Source organism: Hakea prostrata, chromosome 8, assembly GCF_041222555.1.
Source record: "Hakea prostrata isolate BN-2017 chromosome 8, UWA_Hpros_2, whole genome shotgun sequence".
NCBI lineage: Eukaryota > Viridiplantae > Streptophyta > Magnoliopsida > Proteales > Proteaceae > Hakea > Hakea prostrata.
In genome coordinates, this window is record NC_142607.1 from 13,508,151 (window position 1) to 13,527,130 (window position 18,980).

The 18,980-nt window shown below is 36.6% G+C and overlaps 1 protein-coding gene across 1 annotated transcript; it reads left to right on the forward strand.

Moving 5' to 3' along the window:
• Positions 1-1,519: 1,519 nt before the first annotated feature.
• LOC149007055 (SGNH hydrolase-type esterase superfamily protein) lies at positions 1,520-17,859 on the forward strand. The gene is made up of 6 exons (XM_089164954.1): positions 1,520-1,886; positions 1,991-2,068; positions 4,864-5,004; positions 14,462-14,538; positions 14,999-15,163; positions 16,702-17,859. Exons 1-6 carry the CDS (start codon positions 1,788-1,790, stop codon positions 16,868-16,870), a joined length of 729 nt encoding a protein of 242 aa, XP_089021080.1. The 5' UTR covers positions 1,520-1,787; the 3' UTR covers positions 16,871-17,859.
• The last annotated feature ends 1,121 nt before the right edge of the window (positions 17,860-18,980 follow it).

Below are 18,980 nucleotides of genomic sequence, written 5' to 3' on the forward strand. Positions count from 1 at the left end.
AAGAGAATAAATAAGAAGGGAAGAGGATAAATGAGAGAGGAGATAGGAGAATAAATAGGGATTGAATACATATTTTTTTTTCAAAAATTTCCCTTTAACCCGCGTTTATAAAAACAAAAGAGAATAAATAAGAAGAAAATATGAGAGAAAAAGAGAGGGAGAATAAAAAGGGATTGATGAATTAGTTTTTAATTAGGAATGACATTTATTCCCATCATTTTACATTTAAAAATTATTCTCAATATTGGGGGGCCAAATAGTGACATTTCACATGTGGGAAGAGAAAAATCTGAAAAAATTAAAGGAATTAAAGGACTCTCCATAAAAGCGAAAAAAGGGGCCAGGCATGATTAGTTTCACAAAATTGAGATTGAAACCTCGACCCTCATTTTAATTGTGCAGCACCCAATCAAGAAGCGAGTTCTGCGTAACCAAGGAGAATCAGGTTACAGATGACCAAATTGTTTTGATAATATTCTATGGACCATCATTCTCAAAAATGATATTTTCAATAAATAATATTACCAAAAATTACATTGGATATGTATTTTTTTTTCTTTCGGTAATCATATGGGATAGGTATTACGGTTAGGAAGATGTGCGTGAGTACATGGTTTGGGTTAGTGCGCCGGTTGCATGGGGGTTGCCCCAAACAGGATGGGACCCAGCAACAGAGATTCTTTTACCATGATGTTGGTTGGTTCTAAGGTTGATGTAGAATTAATATATATATATATATATATATATATATATATATATATATATATATATTATATTCTTTTTTATCGAACTTATTGTGACTGTAAGTGCCGTTTCACATGATTATACAGACAGTTGGTACAGCGGATGAAATGAAACGGGTCAGGTATTTTCATAAGCTTAAATCTTTTTCATGATTCGGATTTGAAAATTTTGTTCAATTTATCATACCCTTCAACAAGGTTAATTTCAACTAGTTTTTACTTATTCATTTTCAATAATACTCTTACATCTTAAGTTTATAAACATGATCAATAATGCATATCTCTCAAACTTTGTGTGGATTTATGACTAGAAAAGGAAGAAGTTGGATATGGTAGGGGAAGACGGAAAAAAACAAATCAAGCATGGACTTTTTGTTTAAGTTTATTCTTGTAATTTGAAATGTTTAATTTACTTACAATAACACTTAATTATGATTCTCACCCTCAAAAAATAAAAAAAAAATGTAAGTATGATTTCCTAATGGGTGGGACGTCTTCGATATATTTTTCCTATTAATGATCTAATTGATAAATTAAAAAGCAAATTGCATTAGTACCCTAAAATGGAGGTCCTAACATCCTCACTTTATGTTTAAATTACTATTTATTTTTTAAAAAAATATTCCTATAATAAACAGTATCTGAAAAGTTTTCAGTGATAAATTAAACAAATGTATTCAATGAAAATTCAATTTTAGGGTGTTTGTGTTTTTTAAATATAAAATGGGGTGTTAATGCTTTTAGGACCTCCATTTTGGGATGCCGGTGTAATTTGCTCTAAATTAAATAATCTGAGAATGATATTCATAATATTTGCATTTTTTTTTTGGTTATGAGAATTTTCCTCGAAATTTAATGCAGTTCGCAAGGGTCGGATCCACAACCACTCCACCGATAAGCATGAATCTTCATCATTTTATTTATTCTACCTCCATTTACGTTGCAACTTCAACCAATCCGAACTCGACGTTGATATTACAAACTCCGATCCAATCGGGCACTACTCTCTCACGCGCCACCGTGTGTGCCTGTGTGGATTGAAGAATGAGGCCTCAGTTTGTGTTGTTTGGAGATTCAATCACAGAGCAATCATTCAGAGTAGGTGGGTGGGGAGCAGCTCTTGCAGACACTTACTCTCGAAAGGTTCAGGCGTTCACCATCCCTGTCCACCCCTGATATTGCTAAATCCAGAGATGTTTATCGTGTCTCATAAGTTTTCCTCTTCTTTTTTTTCTTTGATTTTGCAGGCTGATGTCGTCGTTCGTGGATATGGTGGATACAACACTAGATGGGCTCTGTTCCTTTTACATCACATTTTCCCTCTCGTATTCTCTTTTCTCCACTTTCCTCATTGATCCCTCGCTCCTCTTTCATGAATTCCGCATTTGTTCTTTCGGATTCTTGCATTTGTTACTAACTTTAGATCTTCCAGATTTTTCTGTTTATTACCTGAAAATGATGACTTGCTTTCTCTCATTTTTTATTATCCCTAAGTTGTTATGACTGTAATTTCTTTGGTAGGAAATTTTCTTTTCATTGTTCACAAAACAATTCATCTCCTGGATCATAGTTCTGAAGTCAGTTATTAGGGTTGTATTATCTTGACTTCAAACAACCATTCGAAAACTACATGGGATATTTACATTCTTTACCTTTTGACTTTTCTCTGTTTCCATGGTTTGGTACCTGTATGACATAATGAGAATGATGGAACATGCACCCTTGTCTTCTTTTGTGCTCCAATTGCGAATCCTAATTCCCAACATACTATAATAGCTTATAGCACAGTAGGAACGTGCTATGTTCAACAGGGGATAATCGGGTTTGATCTCTTTCTCTAGTGAATTATTTGTAGGTACTCTTTGGCGCAATAGTAAGGTTGCCATCATGGGGTTTGGGGCCCGAGAAAGCCTCTTCATGAGGCAGGAGTAAGGCTGTTTAGATTATCACCCTTCCCAGACCCTTTAGTGTAACGCTGTTCAGATTATCACCCTTCCCTGACCCTTTAGTGGGGGGGTGGGGGGTGCTTCCTGCACTGGGTAGTGGGCACACTCTTCCATTTTGTTTATGTATTTTTTATTTTTTTTTAACTAATGAGTTATTGGCAATTAGAATGTTTAGTGGCTGATTGTTAGATGCCAAGTCAATGATTCTGATGGGCTTTCCCCGTAGCAGATATCAAATCTTTCTTCTTTTATTATTTTATGTGTCATCAACTAATTGAATCAAGCCTAATTTTAACTAGAGTCTGCAACCACAATTTTGACTGAATCCTATTGTTTGTCTCTTTTATTATATTTGAAATCTGGTTTTTGAACCTGTCAAACTTAAGTAAGCAATACTTGGAAGCATACATAATTCTACAAGAAATTTATGGAAGATTATGATATCTGAATAAAAACTCTACATTTTGGTGGAAGGTGACAATGTTGTAAGAGAATATTCATTGTGGAGATAGATAAGATCAAAAGATATATGAAATCAAATCAATGGGACAAAGTGACAGCTAGCTTGTTCTTTTAGATTGTTTCTTAGTATGAAGTGCATATACTAAGATATCTATTTCCACCCCGTGCTTGGTTCAAGGGTTCGAAGGCTGTTCTGATTATTCCTCCAAACTACACAGTTTCCCAAAAAGGACCAACTTTGCAATTTGCAAATGTACATTAGCAGAGATGAAATTGTGAATGATTTAAATTCTCATTGTACCCTTATAGTCAATGGCCTTTTTTACTTCTAGCTTGTCCCAGAACAAAATTAATAAAGCCTTGCAAATGTGCCAAAGCTAAGGAAATATGCATCCATTCAAGAGGAGTGATGCAGTATCAATAAACTGGTCCAATGGGCTTCTGTCCAAGTTGTCAAGGCATTGCCTAGGCATCCTGGCCCTTTTGGGGGTCAAGGTGACCTGATGTCACCTTGGTTTTCTTTGCCCTCAATTGCCTCACCTCGTCTCGCCTTGCCGCCTTGACAACTATGGTTTTGGTTCAACCCTAGAAAGAGCTGGTCCAATTGTCCTTGCTCTAACAAGGGTTGGAATTAGTTAATTTAGTATTTTATCTTCAGTTTTGATTTCTTTGGTTTTTCAACGTAGGAATGAGTTAGATAGTTAGACTTTGGTTTGAACATTGTTTTTGAGTTCCACATTTCAACTAGGATTTGTGTTTTATTTCTGTAAACTGTAGTAAACCAGAGAAAAAGAGAGATCGAGAAGAAGAAGAGGAGCAGAAAACAGAGATCAATAGAGAGCAGGAGGAGCCTCATTATAGTTGTGTGAATCTCCCTCCTACAATCTGCTGCTTTATTTATAGAATCAACATGAACTTACTTTTGAGCTCAAAGATAGCAAGATGAGTCCAATATGGACTCAAAATCTCCCCAAAACTCAGCTCTTGCGCTAAATCTCAAGCCATATTTTCTTTCCCAAAATGCACTTCAACTATTTCTTTTAAATACGTGTTTGTAACACCCAGCCATGATTAGAATGAATTAAGCAATAAGTCGAGTGTTATTTGAGAATCAGATTGTGAGTTTTCTTTCCCCTGTTTCTGCCTTTTCCCTTCTTCTTCCTAGTTCAAGGTCTGCTTCTGTCATAGCTCAGCATGCCAGTCTGTTTCTCATGTCTGCATTAAGGAGGTTGGGACATTGTGGATTCAGTAAATAAACACTACACTGGGTTGTGCTACTTAATGGGAAGTGATTCCTAATGATAATCAGAAAGTTGTTTAGGATCTATCAGGTCTAATAACTACTTGAACAATGTGAAGTGAAGTGAAGCAAGAGATTTAGTGTAAAATTTTTATGTCATGAAGGGAGAGGTGGAGAATTTCGGAAATCAACAGATCATGGCAAGAAGCTGGTATTTTACTGAAGGTTAATGTTTTCAGTTACATTTTAATGGTGGGGGGGGGGGTAATGATGTGTTTAATTCATTCAATGATGTACATTTAGATATAGATACTTTTAAGCAGAGAATCCTCTGCTACCATTATATGTTTCACTATTTCTCAGTTATCTTGTGAAAAAGATGTTAAAAACTTTAAAACTTCTTATTTCTTGCATTATCAATTCTTTCTCAAAGTTTTCTGAACAAGGTCTAGTTTTGCCTCCTCTTCTTCAGGAATGCACAAATCCTCCTGTTGCCACCACCATCTTCTTTGGTGCTAATGATGCAGCCCTTTCGGATAGGAATAGCGAACGTCAACATGTGCCTATTGAAGAATACAAGGAGAATCTCAAAAGAATTGTTCATCACTTAAAGGTTGACAATGAGCTTCATTAGTATTTTAACTCAAGTATTCCATTTCTTATTGTGATTGCTCTTACTACGTCTTCCTGTTCAAATTTTTAACTATGGATCTAGAAAGACTAAAACAGCAGCTTTTTATTTTTTATTATTTGGTCCACCATGCTCAATCTAAGTATTCATCTGTTGTATAAATTATTGCACCAAAAAACTTTGCCATGGGCAAGTACTTGGATGATGAGAGAAGTTTGTACGCATTGTGAACAATAAGGAATTATTGGATTGGCCTGTTGGTAATAATTTGATGGTATATGTATCAAGTTATAGTTGCATCAGATGTATGTAGAGCATGAAAGCTATTACCCCAGTGATGTTTTTCTAGAAACCTAAAGATTAGGTTTAGAAACTCAATTGAAAATTAGAGCCGTAGTGACAGCTGACAAGTTTAAAAACCAGACTGAGAGAAATTTAGGATGTAGAGAGTGCATGAGACTCTTGCCAGTCCGGGGTGTGGGGAGGTCACAGTGTATGCAGCCTTGCACTCGCTTGACAGTGAGACTGTTTCCGGACTTGAAACCCACAACCACTAGGTCCCAATTGAGCAGCCTTACTATTGCACCTAGACCAGCCCTTATAAAAGAGAAATTTAGTAATAAAAAAAATGCAGATACTCAGATATGGTCTAAAAGCTGGTCGTAAATATTCAGATTAAGGACAGAATATCAAAACTAGTAGTTAAACCAATAATCTAATTTCAAAAGAGCTGAAGCAGTAATTGAGGTGAATTCGGAAAAGTCAGTGGATCTATGGATGTGATCAAATGAATATGAAGCCACAACTGCTGGAAAATTCAGGGGGTAATAAGACTATAATGTTTAGAAGTCAGATTCAGGTTTTAAACCATAGGCAGTTTTGGAGTGGAGTTCCAATTGTGATATATGGAAACAAAAATTTGATTCTTAGCAAGATGAACGAAGAAATAGGATTTTCAGAAGCAAAATGTAATGTAAATTAGATGGAAACTAAGGGCTACTAACCTGACTGATGGAACTAATAGTGAAAAAGAATGGAGAAGGGGGGAAAACATATGGATCAGGCTATCCAGCTGAAACTAGACTGACATCTTACCAACCATCTAAAACATCCCAAGAAGGGTTGTTTTGTCCCTCGACAATGCATTCTAAATCTCATAGAACATAGAGGTAGAAAAAGCTGATTTATTCAATAGAAAAATCACGTGGAACTTTGTGGCTCACTGCCTCTTACATCAATATATAGAAACTAAAATTCTAACCCAAAGAAAAAAAAAAAAAAAACTAAAAATAGAGCTATTGTTGAAAATATAGTGCTGCAGGGTTTTGATTTTGTGGAGAAAAATAGATTGGGTTATGCCACTTTTCAAGATAGGCAGAAGTCTCTCAATCTCACCCACCTTGCTTTTGCCGATGATCTAATGATCTACTCCAAAGCTGATCATCAATCCATTTCCTCCATCCTCTTAGCCCTCTCTACTTTCGAGTCCCTCTCCGGCCTCAAAGTTAACCTTGATAAGTCTACCGTCTTCCTCTCGGGTATTCCTAACTCCTTGCTCTCATCTCTTCTCTTACAGCTTTAAGTCTGGTTCTTTCCCGGTGACCTACCTTGGTCTTCTCCTTATCCCTGGTAGACTTACTCGTCACCATTGTTCCCCCATGCTTGACCATATCCACAAGAAGCTACAACTCTGGAAAGGTAAGCTTGTCTCTTTCGATGGCCAAGTTGTGCTCATCAAATCAGTTTTCCACTCATCTTATCTTTGTTGGTGTGGTATCTTTTCTCTCCCCAAATCCACCATCCTTGCTATGGAATCTCTTTTTCTGTGCTTTCCTCTGGAAGGGTCAAGAAGCCTCCCGCTTCCTTCATCCATCAGTTGGTTGGCTATTTGTCGCCCAAAATCTGTTGGGGGCCTTGGCATTTGCTACATCTTGGATGTCAATATTGCCTACCTCCTCAAACTCATCTAGAAGATTGTTTCCAAACAGGATTCCATTTGGGTCAACTGGGTTCACTCTTACCTCCTCCGTTCTGACTCCTTCTAGACCGTCTCCATCCCCTCCAACCCTTCCTGGGTTTGGAGAAAGCTTCTACTTTTGAGGCCGCGTGCGCTTACGGCGATCTCTACTCTTATCTCCACTGGTAGCACCACCTCCTTTTGGCTAAACCCATGGGCATTTGATGGGAATTCTTTTCACCCTTCTTGAGCCCCGCACTATGTACAATACCCGCATTCCCAAATCCACCCCCTTTCCTCCTTTTCGATGGCTCCTGGTCCCCTACCCCCTACCCTTGTCTTACACAAGTCTGGAATTCTCTCCCTGCTCTCTCAAATTTCCTTCATGATATTACTGTTTGGCTCCCTACCCCCATTAAAACCTTCACCTCATCCTCGGCTTGGGACCTCCTTTGTTCCCCTTCCCTCACCCCCCCGGTCCTTGTTGATATTGTTTAAAGGTCATAAAATCCCCCGTCACTCCCTTACCCTTTGAAGAGCCCTCATGCTTGCCCTTCCCACCCAAGCTTTCCTCATTAGCCTTCACATCCCTGTAAACCCAAACTGTACCCTTTGTTGGTGTAACCATAAGGACCTGGACCACCTATTCTTCCTTTGCCCTTTCCAACTCCCTTTGGAGAAAAGCCCATGCTTCTATTTGGCCCCACTCGCATTGTTCTTTTGGGTTTGCTTGAGATTTGTCTTGGGTTTTGAGAAGTTTTTCAGGTTCCACCATTTGTGACTGAATTGGTAAGCTTGTTTTCGGTGCTATTGTTCATCATCTTTGTTGGGAACGCAATCTTAGAAGATGGACCTCTAAATCCCGCTCTATTGACATGATTTGGAAGGCCATCTTTTTTTATGTTTCTGCTAGAGTTTCTTCTTTTCTCCATCCCCTTGTAATTGACACCCCAAGGAACAAGCTTATTGTTGTATCCTGGGGCCTCAATTCCTCTTTCCAGTCTCCTGTTTGAAGGTTGTTTGTTGTTTCTCTTTACGGTTAATTTAATTATTCATTCATCCAAAAAAAAAAAAAAAAAAAAAGATAGGCAGAAGTCATGCTTTATTTATAGAGATACAAGGATTACATAAATGGTATGATAGGTAAAGTATAAGTCAGCAATGTTAAGTTTTCTCCTCCTAAAATGTGCTGAAGTGGACACACATAAATCAAACCTAGACTTATGAGCTGTTTGGACACAAGTAAAATGTATGATCTTTGGGATATTCTGTGAATTTGGTTTTCAAGCATCCTGACCTAAGTTTATGAAGAAATGTAATTTCAAAAAACCAGAATTGTAGAATGTCTATATCATGATGCTTGAGAACCATAATTTTCATATGCAGCAGAGGCAGTATAGGTATAAGAGAATTGAAGAAAACCCTGCTAGATTTCCGTTGAGGAATGCAGTTTTCATATCCATTTGGTGCAACTCCATGTCAAAATGCACAATCAATGCCAAAAATATACGAAGAGACTTTTTCTTAGATATAGGAGAAAATGTATCCATGTAATTGATGCCCTCTTTGAGTAAACCCTTTGGCAATGAGTTTGGCTTTATATTTCTTAATGTTGCCCAAAGAGTCATTTTTGTTCTTGAAGACCCATTTTACAACCAATAGCCTTCATCCCATTGGGCAACTCTACCAAATCCTAGACTCCATTAGATGCCATAAATTTCCTCTCTTCCTTCATGACATTTTACCTTAGAGTAGATTCATTACAACTCATGGCTTGTAAAAACATTTTAGGATCGTTTGCAGCTTCAATATGATATTCAGATTTTTATAAGCCCTAGGAATTGCTGATTTCTTTATTCTAGTAGATCTGCTTAATCTTGCATCAACCCTCTCTTAGGAAGGATGTTGTTCAACTGGTTGTTCAACAGTTTCTGGTAATTGTTGAACAAGTTGATCTACTAGATTAATATCAGTAGGTTGTGGATCTTTAATGATGTTGTTCAACAATGGTTGAGCCAAAAGGGTGTTGTGAATAACAATTAAACTTATACTTTAGTTGGAAGGTTCAGTATTTGAATAATCTTTCTTAGAAACTAAGTTTCTGGATTGATCCTCCCACTAATCAGGTCATTTCAAGAAATTTAACATTTTTTGATTACAAGATCCTTGTTGTATGAGATGGACAATAAAACCCGTACCCCTTAGACCTTTTAGCATATCTAACAGAATACCCACTAAGGTTCCTTGGGTTCAGCTTCTTTTCTAGTGGGTTGTGGATTCTTACTTTAGATGGGCATCCTCTAATGTGGACATGTCATAAACTCGATTTCCAACCCTTGAATAACTCAAATGGCATCTTAGGGACAGTCTTAGTTGGAACTCAGTTTAATGTGTACGCTGTCGTCTTAAGTGCTTCAATCTAGAAGGACTTAGGGAGCTTGGAGTTACTAAGCATATATCGCACCATATCCATTAAAGTTTGGTTTGCTTATCCATCTTTAATGTATCTACCATAATATTCTCCTCTATTTGATCTCATGTTTAATTTGTTTTCTGTATTGTTTCTTTACTTCGAATTTAAATACCTTAAATGCATCCAATGCTTCATATTTATTATGAAGCATGTAGAGATACATGTATATTGGTAATCATCTATGAAATAGATAAAGTATTTTTCACCCTATGTGTCCAAGTCTGGACAATAAAAGTCTGTATGTATGATTTATGACATCTCTATACTCTTGCCATTTGTCTTTAACTTGTTGGTTTTCTTTTCTTTTATGCAATCCTCACAAGTATTATAATCAGTAAAATCTAAAGTACTAAGTACTCCATACTAATCTTTTAATTCTCTATATGAAGATGTCATAATCTATAGTGCCACAACATAGAGGTTTCCTCATTCGTAACTCAAGTTTAGTACCGTCGTTATCATGAACATGCATCGCATTTTATAAAGCATTGTCCTGTGAATTAATGCGAAAAAGACCGTCATATATAGTTTAATTCCTAACAATTTCAAATTTCTATGATAAACTGAAGATTGAATATGAAAAGTTAAAATGAATATTCCAAATACATGAATCTTGAAACAGAAATCAAGTTTCTAGGAAAACTTGAAATGAAAATGGTTTTTTCTAAGTTCAAAACAAAACAACTACTAAGAACAAATCTGCAGGTTTCAATAGCTTCAACATACGATTGATCTTATTTCCTGAATAGATGCATTGTCCACTTTCCATGGACTTCTTGTGCTTAGAAAACCTTACAAGGAATTCGAATTATGGATTGTAGATCTAGAATCAATCCACCAAATATGACTTAAATTTATCATATTAGATTCACAACCTGTAGATAAGGCTAATGTTTTGAGAAGAGAGAAGACAGAAATAGAGAGATCACTCTCGATGTGCTTTGTGGAGCTTCACTCTCAATCATGAAGTCTCCCTATTTATGGCTCTTCTTCTTTTTTTTTTTTTTTGTAGCTCATGGGGAGATTTGTATAGGAATAGAATAGAATTAGGAAACATAATTATTATTTTTTTAAAAAGGAAAAATGAAACAAATTAGAAGTCTTAATACTAATCAAACTTCATCTCTAGGTCTATTGAGGCATATTTTGCCCCTTTATTTATAGCTCATGGTTACTTTAGTATGGCATTGTTTGTTTGTTGAATCGAAGTGGGGCCAGAAAGAAAGGGGTGGGAAAAAGTAAATTTTTCTATGAAATCCCAAAGTATGGTTTGTTTGGTTTAATGAGGTGGAAAAAGTGGGCAAACATTGTTTGCTAATGTGGCATGTTACTTTTCCTTCCATATCTCTTTTCGAAGTCCCACATATTTAGTGAGATTTTGTGGAAAAGTGAGGGATGTAACAAAAGTGGGACCCACATTTGTAATATTTTCACAAAATAATTTCCTTTCCTTTCATATTCCTCAACCCCACTACATATGGGTTCTACATGTTTATTTTGTTTATTTTTCCCACCCCACTTCTACAAACAGACAATGCCTATAGGAATAGAATAAAACTAGGAACCTTAAAAAAAGAAGGAAGTTAGAGTCCTAAAACTAATCAAACTTCACATCCAGGTCTTTTAAGGCCTATTCTTCCCCTTTTACCCCTAGTCTCCTAACAATAACAAGCACAATAAGTATGAATACCATTATTTTTTAGCCAAGCCTTAAACTCAATGCAATCTTTCTTCATATTCCCCTTTTTATAGAAGAAACATTTGGTTTCCTTCTTGATTTCAGCTTGGAGAGTCATTTTACCTTTTTCTTTCTACTTGCATTGCCCTTTAGTCTTTTCTTGTGTGGCCAAATGAGCACTTTCTCAATTAGTTTGCCTTCCTTTTGCATGCACATGGTCTAATGGTCATGAGTCCATTTTCCCTTATTGGTGTTATAAGAGATTTTGAAATGTCCATACTAAGGTGGAAGAATGTTTAGAATGAAATACACAAGAAATGATTCAGATGTATCAAGTTCTAGATTCTTGAGCTAAGCAATAATGCCCCTCGTCTTCATGATGTGCTCACGCACACCTCTTACACTAGTAAGCCTTAAGGATGTCAACTGCATAAATAGGGTCATGGCATGTGCTTTTCAGAAAACTCAAACCATTTAGAAAACCATGGATACTTGTAGAAAGTTTGATCTTTATGTACATAACACTAAAGAGTTGGACTACTCCCAATGATCATAAAGATCTTTTTCTTCTTTAGTGCTAGCATTAGTTACTGCAAGTGGTTCATCTTTCCTAATGTTATTGTCAATGTCCATCCATCTTAATTGAAGGAGAATTAGCTCCTTCCAGACTTTATAATCATCACTCTTTAGTTTTGGAACATCACATGTCATAACCCTATTTATGTAGTTAACATCCCTAAGGCTCACTAGTATAAGAGGTGTGCACAAGCACATCATGAAGATAAGGGACATTGTTGCTCAACTCAAGGATTTAGAGGTTGATATATCTAAATCATTTCTTGTGTATTTCATTTTAAACACTTTTCCCCTCAATATAGACCTTTCAAGATCTCTTAGAATGCCCATAAGGGGAAATAGTCAATTAATGAACTCATGACCACGTGTGTTTAAGAGGAAGGTAGACAATTATGGAAATAGGAGAAAATGCTCATTTGACCACACAAGGAAATATCAGAGGGCATCATAAGCAAATGGGAAAAGGCAAAATACCTCCCTAAGTTGACATAAATAAGGAATCCAAGTGCTTCTTCTGTAAAAATATGGAGCATATGAAGAAAGATTGCACTAAGTTGAAGGCCTAGCTCGAAAAGAAAGGTATTCATATCTCTTGTGTTTGTTACGAATCTAATATGATTGATGTAAGTCATAAAACTTGGTGTGTTGCTTCTGGATCTACAATTTCAGATTCCTTGTAGGGTTTTCTAGACTACCAAGAAGCTTGTGGGAAGTGAATAATTCATCGATTCATGAAATAAGATGCAGTCGCATGTTAAAGTTGTTGAAGCCTATAGTTGATTTTTTAATAGTGGTTTTGTTTTTTATTTAGAAAAGACATGTTCCGAGTTTTTCTAGATTCTTGAGTTCTATTTCAAAATTTGTACTTTTGAGAAATTCCTCTAACTTTTCAGATTCAATATCCAATCTATCATATAAACCAAAAATCGTTGGGAATGAATTTTTGTTATGATGGTCCTTTTCGCATTAATTTATAAGGCAATGCCTTATATAATACATTGCCTTATATAATACGATGCATGTTCATGATAACTCTAGTACTAAACACATGAATGAGGAATCCTATATGTTGTGGCTCTGTGAACTAGCACATCTTTATAGAGAGAATAAAAAGGTTAGTAAATGATGAAGTGCTTAATACTTTAGATTTACTGATTATGACACTTATATAGATTGCATAAAAAGAAAGCAAACCAACAAGTCAAAAAAAGGTGCCAAGAAGAGTATAGAACCATTAGAATTCATTCAGATAGACATTTATTGTCCAAATATGGACACACATGATCACAATTAGTTTATCTCTTCCATATATCATTACTCACAATGCATGTATCTCTACGTGCTTCATAATAAATATGAAACATTAGATGCCTTTAAGGTATTTAAATCCGAAGTAGAGACACAATGCGAAAAACAAACTAAAATTGTGAGATCAGATAGGTGGAGAATATTATGGCAGATAAATTGAAGATGGACATGCACATGTTGAAGAAAAGTAATGTTTTGATACATCAGCACTGAATTGATGATAGCTGATCCTTTACCTAAAGGCATTCCACCAACAAATTTTGAGGATCGTCTAGTTAGATTTGGACTTGGTTCCATCATGTGATTTTGTTGTAAGAGTGATTTATTAAGGAAACTCTTATCCGTTTGTAATGCTTTTCTCAATTGTGGTGTACACATTAATTTGTTGAGAATAACAATTATTATTAGAATTTCAACAAACATGAGGTTTATTCATTAAGTTATATGGGCTGATTGGGAGGGAAAATGCATTGTAATACATGGAAGGTAATACTCATTCTAAGAGGACTTAATCACCATGATTCATTGCGTTTTTGTCCCATTCATAGAAATTTTGTGATTTTACTAGTATAATCCATACTATAAAATGTAATGGTCAAGTGTGAGGATGTTGCACGTTACATTTATGTGACTGACCGTAACCATAATCCCCAATATTTAGGGATTTTTAGTTATGCATGTTCTGCGTGCATTATGTTTACACAACTGACCATGGTCCCCAATATTTATGTTTATGAATAAATGGGGCACAATGAAGTAGATAGGCAGCTACATGATAGCAGCAGCCAAACTCAAGAAGACTTGAAAGGTGAGAGAGAACTATGAATCATGATATGAAGAAGAGAAGAATTAACTATAATACTCTGATGCCATGTAACAAATCAGACAGTAGAACCAGCAGCACAAGAGAACCAAGTGGGGAGACAGCCAGAGAAAATAAGAACTGATAGCTGCCTAACCCTTTCCAATTTTATTTAGAGATAACAACAATAGCATGAGGTGCTTTCCCATTCAAACGAGGAAATTACAAGTAAGAAACCAAAGTCCTGGAACCTAGAAAACTGTTACAATATAACGATAACCGAAATAAAGTAACAAGGAAAAAGAAGAGACAGGAAGCGATATGAAGATAGGAATACATGACACAGTGACTCCCCCTATTGTGGTTACATATAGTAGACTAAAACAATTTTGAAGTTTGGTTAAGCAAATATTCTATATACATTCTAGTTCTACAACAGCAGCTCACTGGTGATGGTTCCAATATGGCTATATGTGAATGGTGAACCCAATTTGGGCCTTTGGTTCTCTGACTCCAATCTTTACTTCTTTTCATCGTGTCTACTCCTGGCTTTCTAGGATAATCTATTTTCATTTTTGTATTATAGTTCTCAGTGAAACAGATAATATTTAGGAGAGTTTTTCTCATGGGATGTTTTTCTGGCAGAAATGCTCCCCCACCATGCTGGTCGTGCTTATTACGCCTCCCCCAGTTGATGAAGAAGGGCGATTGGAATATGCAAGGTTTGATACATTTTCTGATTCCAAACCATGTCCCTAAGCATGGTAATTTTTTAAAGAAACTGTGGACTTGACCCCAAATCAGTGGATTTTCCTTTTCTTCCCTTTAAATGCATTAATGTGAAAAGAAATTTTGAGAATACTAGGACTTTTCTCCTTTAAAATTATGCGTAGCATTTCGTGGTGGTCGAATAATTTCATTTTCCATACCTTCAGTAAGTGCATCTGTTAATTCAAATGCTGCTTCATTCATTAAAACAATTAATGAAGAGAGCAAAGATTCTCAAAAATATGTCAAGAAGTTGTGAGTGGTGGCCAGGTTTATATGTAGTCATATGAAGTAAAATTCAACACTTCATTTCTATTACCAAAAAAAAAAGAAATAGAAAACACTTCTCTGTTTTTCACATTACCTCTTCCTCTTTCAGGCTTTGGAATTTACATTTAATCGTTTGTTCTGTAGATCTGTATATGGTGAGAAAGCAGTTGAACTGCCAGAAAGGACAAATGAAATGGCAGGAGTTTATGCAAAGCAGTGCTTGGAGTTGGCTAGGGAGCTTGGTCTTCCTTCCATTGATTTATGGTCCAAGATTCAGGAAGCAGAAAACTGGCAAAAGAAATTTCTAAGGTTAGTGATATTTGTATAACCTTTTGTGTTAACAGCCCAGGCCTTGCTATTGTTGCACAACACGTCATCTTGAAACAGAAAACCTTAGTCAGAAGTCTCTGGTCCAGGTCTAGAACAGGCTTTTGTGGATCAAGACCTGTGAAATATACCCAATTCTGCCTGTTGCTCTGAATTAGCACTCACCTAGGTTGTCACAAAACTATCCAAACAGGGCAACTTTATTGCCTGCACCTGGCCGTGGATGAGACCTATGGCCTAGCTGATCCATAGACTGTCGACTGCTCAAGTTGGCAGAGTGGTAGTCTTGAGAATTTCCTTGGTTTTCCATCATATGCAAGCCTTTGATCTGGTCGTGCTGGTCCATGAGTGTGTGTGGAACCTGTTAATGTAGAAGGAGAGTAGTGACAATTTGCTTGGAAGATTACTGCACCTTAACGAGTTGTGATGTTAACTTTTTGCTATTTAGTGTTCTGTTAAAATAGACTGACGTAGATCATTAATAAAATGGCATCTCATGGATGGGACCTAGGCATGGAATTCTCTGTGTTTGAACCATACAAAATTCACTTTTTTTGGGTCTCATGAGGATTCCATGATTAATTATGTGGTGGGCCTACGGATCTAGAACTATCTTAGGTTGGTTTTCTGCTATGTGCTTGACTGGTATACAATGTAGTTTGGAAAGAAAGCTCAATTTTGTTCACCAAAAGGGGGAGTAGTAGTAAGGAGCTCATTTTCCAACTTAGTGGTATTTGTAAAAGCTAGCTTGGTGTGAATGGTATGAAAAATAGACTAATTTGATTTATGTGGTTCCTCACTTCAAATTTTAAACATTATTATCCATAATGTGGTTTGGTAATAGTTGAGGAGACACTGCCAAATAGTTCAGCCTATAATTCCTGAAATTCAAAATACCTAGCTGTGTCCCATTTTCTGGTGTGCGGAAGTAAATACTGATATTTGCCCACAGGTGACTTGATGGAAGCAACTTGTCATATCCCCTTCCATCTAATGAAATGGGGAATGACAGAAAGTGTGAAGAAGTACTCTCTTGTTTGGGCAGGTAGCTCCAAGCCCTCAAAATTATATAAAAGAAGACGCTAAAATGAGATTTAGATGATTATTGACAATGTACCCCAAAAGAAGAGTTCGAATGGGGAGGTAACCTATGTTTTCCTGTAAGTTGTAATGTCATTTGAAGTTCTCAGTTCGAGCAATCCATTCACAGGAGAACATGTGCTTCTCAGGTGATTTAAGATAGGAAGAAACTTGGTTGATGAAGAAACATAAGTGTGGTTACCCCCAAAAAAAAATATTAAATAAAAACATCAAGTGATCGACTTGTAGGGAGAGATCTTCTGATAATACTCAACTGCTTCACTTCAGTTTTTTATTATTTTCGACCTGACCCCACTGTAGGTTTCATCTTATATCAAGTAATGAAAGTCATGTACCTGATGTTTCTAACTGTAATTCTTTTCTTCTTTTTTTTTTTTTTTGGGGGGGGGGGGGACATTTTTTTTTCTTCTTTTCTCCAGTGATGGATTACACCTGACAGAAGAAGGGAATGCAGTTGTCCACCAAGAAGTGGTAAGAGTGTTCAATGAAGCATCACTCTGTGCTTCTGCAATGCCATATGATGTTCCTCATCATTCTGAAATTGATTGTGAGGATCCTTCCAAAGCTTTCCGAGTACAGTGTTCTTGATATTTATTCTTCTTTTTCCCTGAGAGAGACTAAGGGACCGAAGGGTGGACCTAAGGGTTAGGAAACAAAAAAAAAAAAGCAGGGGTATGTTACTGTATGATGTAACATTTTCTGGACTTTCAAATGTAATGATCCCCAGTATTTGATAGAAGCATGAGTGATCTCTGGGGATTTTGATAAGTTTTACAAAGCCATGATACATTGAGAAGACACTGCAGAGTTGGATTATCAGGAGTTATTTCTATTATAGAGAAGCTTTTTTACACCATTATCTTCTAGCCCTTTCTGAGTTTATGGAGGCCCTCATGTCTAGTTTTCCATGTTCTTGAACCATCTCTAAAGTGCTAACTACTATTCCAGTGACTACTTTGACTTCCAGCAAGTGTTGTGTATGCCTTTCATTGCTTAAAAGACCCCCCCCCCCCTGTTGAGTTTTGAATGCGCTTAAAGTGCTGGAAGCAAGAGAGAACCCAATCCTCCAATCAAAACTTTTTCATTGATTCATTTTTCAAGAATAAAAGAATGTTGTATTTATATAGACATTTACCACCATTCTTCTTTTCTCCAAGAACGAAATCAAAGCAAAGCAAAATTATTCTCTAAGACTGTTGCCAAATGCGTCGTATAAATTTTCTTGCAACTTATGTCCAAACTACCTCTATATTAGCTTTAGTTTGGTTATGCATATTTTATCATAAAAGGCTATAAGTCTTGATGTAATATTAGGCTACTCCATTGTGCCTGATTGATTGTAGGTTCGAATTTAAGAACAACCTTTCCATGAAAAAAGATGTAGCTACCATTTATTTCAAGTCTTTGTCTTTGCCAATAGTTCTTCAAAATTATTCCCAAATGCTTCACATAAAAAAAATACCAAACCTGATGCCAACCTTCACAGAAGATACTTAGCACAAGGAGAAATCCATTTAAGTTTGCCAAGCCAATAATATAAGTTGTCAAGAACCTTGTTAGGAAGAAAAGGTTGCCAATAAAAAGATAAGCATTCCTAGTTTTACAAATCATATCATACATCAGATATTAGGAGTAATATTATATAATTACTCAGATTTAGGAGATTGATTCACTGGATAGGGAAGAAGAATTCTTAGAGTTGGACTATGGCGATAAAAATTGACTTAGAGAAGGCTTATGACAAGTTGAGCTGGGGTTTCATTGAGGCTTCTCTCAGTGCAACCGGAATTCCTTCCAATCTAGTTAATGCTATTATGATGTGCATATCTTCACCTAATTTAAGGTCTTGTGGAATGGTGAGGCCATAAAGAGCTTTTCTTCATCCCTCTAGAAGTACAAGCAGAGCGATATGCTTTGACCTTACATCTTTGTGTTTTGAATGGAATGACTTAACCGATGTATTCGGGATGAGGTGGAGGCTGGGGCGTGGAAACCAATTATAATTGGGAGGAGGGGACTGGGCACTTCACATTTGATGTTTGCGGATGATGTTGTTTTATTCAGGGAGGCGTTGTTGGCACAAATGGAGGCTGTTGTGAATTGTTTAGATAGATTTTGTGTTGCATCAAGTAGCAAGGTGAGTGGTGAAAAGCAAAATTTCATTTTTCTAGAAATGTGCCCCATACACTAGCCAATGATATTATTGACTTAAGCGGCTTTTTGGAGACTAAGGAGATTGGGATGTATTTGGGTGTTCCCATTAAGGAAGGAAGGGGTTAGCGAGGGGAGTTTCAGCACATCATTTCTAAAGTGAAGGGGAAGCTATCGCGATGGAAGGCTTCGTCATTATCCCTTGCAGGGAGGGTCACCCTCACAAATCAATTATCATGGCATCACTTTTTTACACAATGCAAAGCTGTGCCATTCCCAAATGAGTGCTCGATGAGGTTGAGAAATTAACCCGTGGATTTGTTTGGGGCGACACACCCAAGAAAAAGAAAGCACATCTTGTTAGTTGGAGTCGTATGTGTAGCCCCAAGGAGTCTGGGGGTATAGGTTTTAAGAACCTTATGATGATGAATGATGCTTTTTTTTTGAAGGTTGTGTGGAAATTTTTGTAGCAAAACTCCTTGTAGGCACCGTTGGTTGGGGCAAAGTATTTGTCATCGCGTCAAGGGCTCCTCCTTTCTTGGGAGTA

Excerpts from the sequence above, each read along its gene's own strand:
- LOC149007055 (XM_089164954.1), top strand. The coding sequence starts at position 1,788 with ATGAGGCCTCAGTTTGTGTTGTTTGGAGATTCAATCACAGAGCAATCA. Across the intron at positions 2,069-4,863 it reads TACATCACATTTTCCCTCTC|GAATGCACAAATCCTCCTGT; the intron begins GTATTCTCTTTT and ends CCTCTTCTTCAG. Across the intron at positions 14,539-14,998 it reads GGGCGATTGGAATATGCAAG|ATCTGTATATGGTGAGAAAG; the intron begins GTTTGATACATT and ends TTTGTTCTGTAG.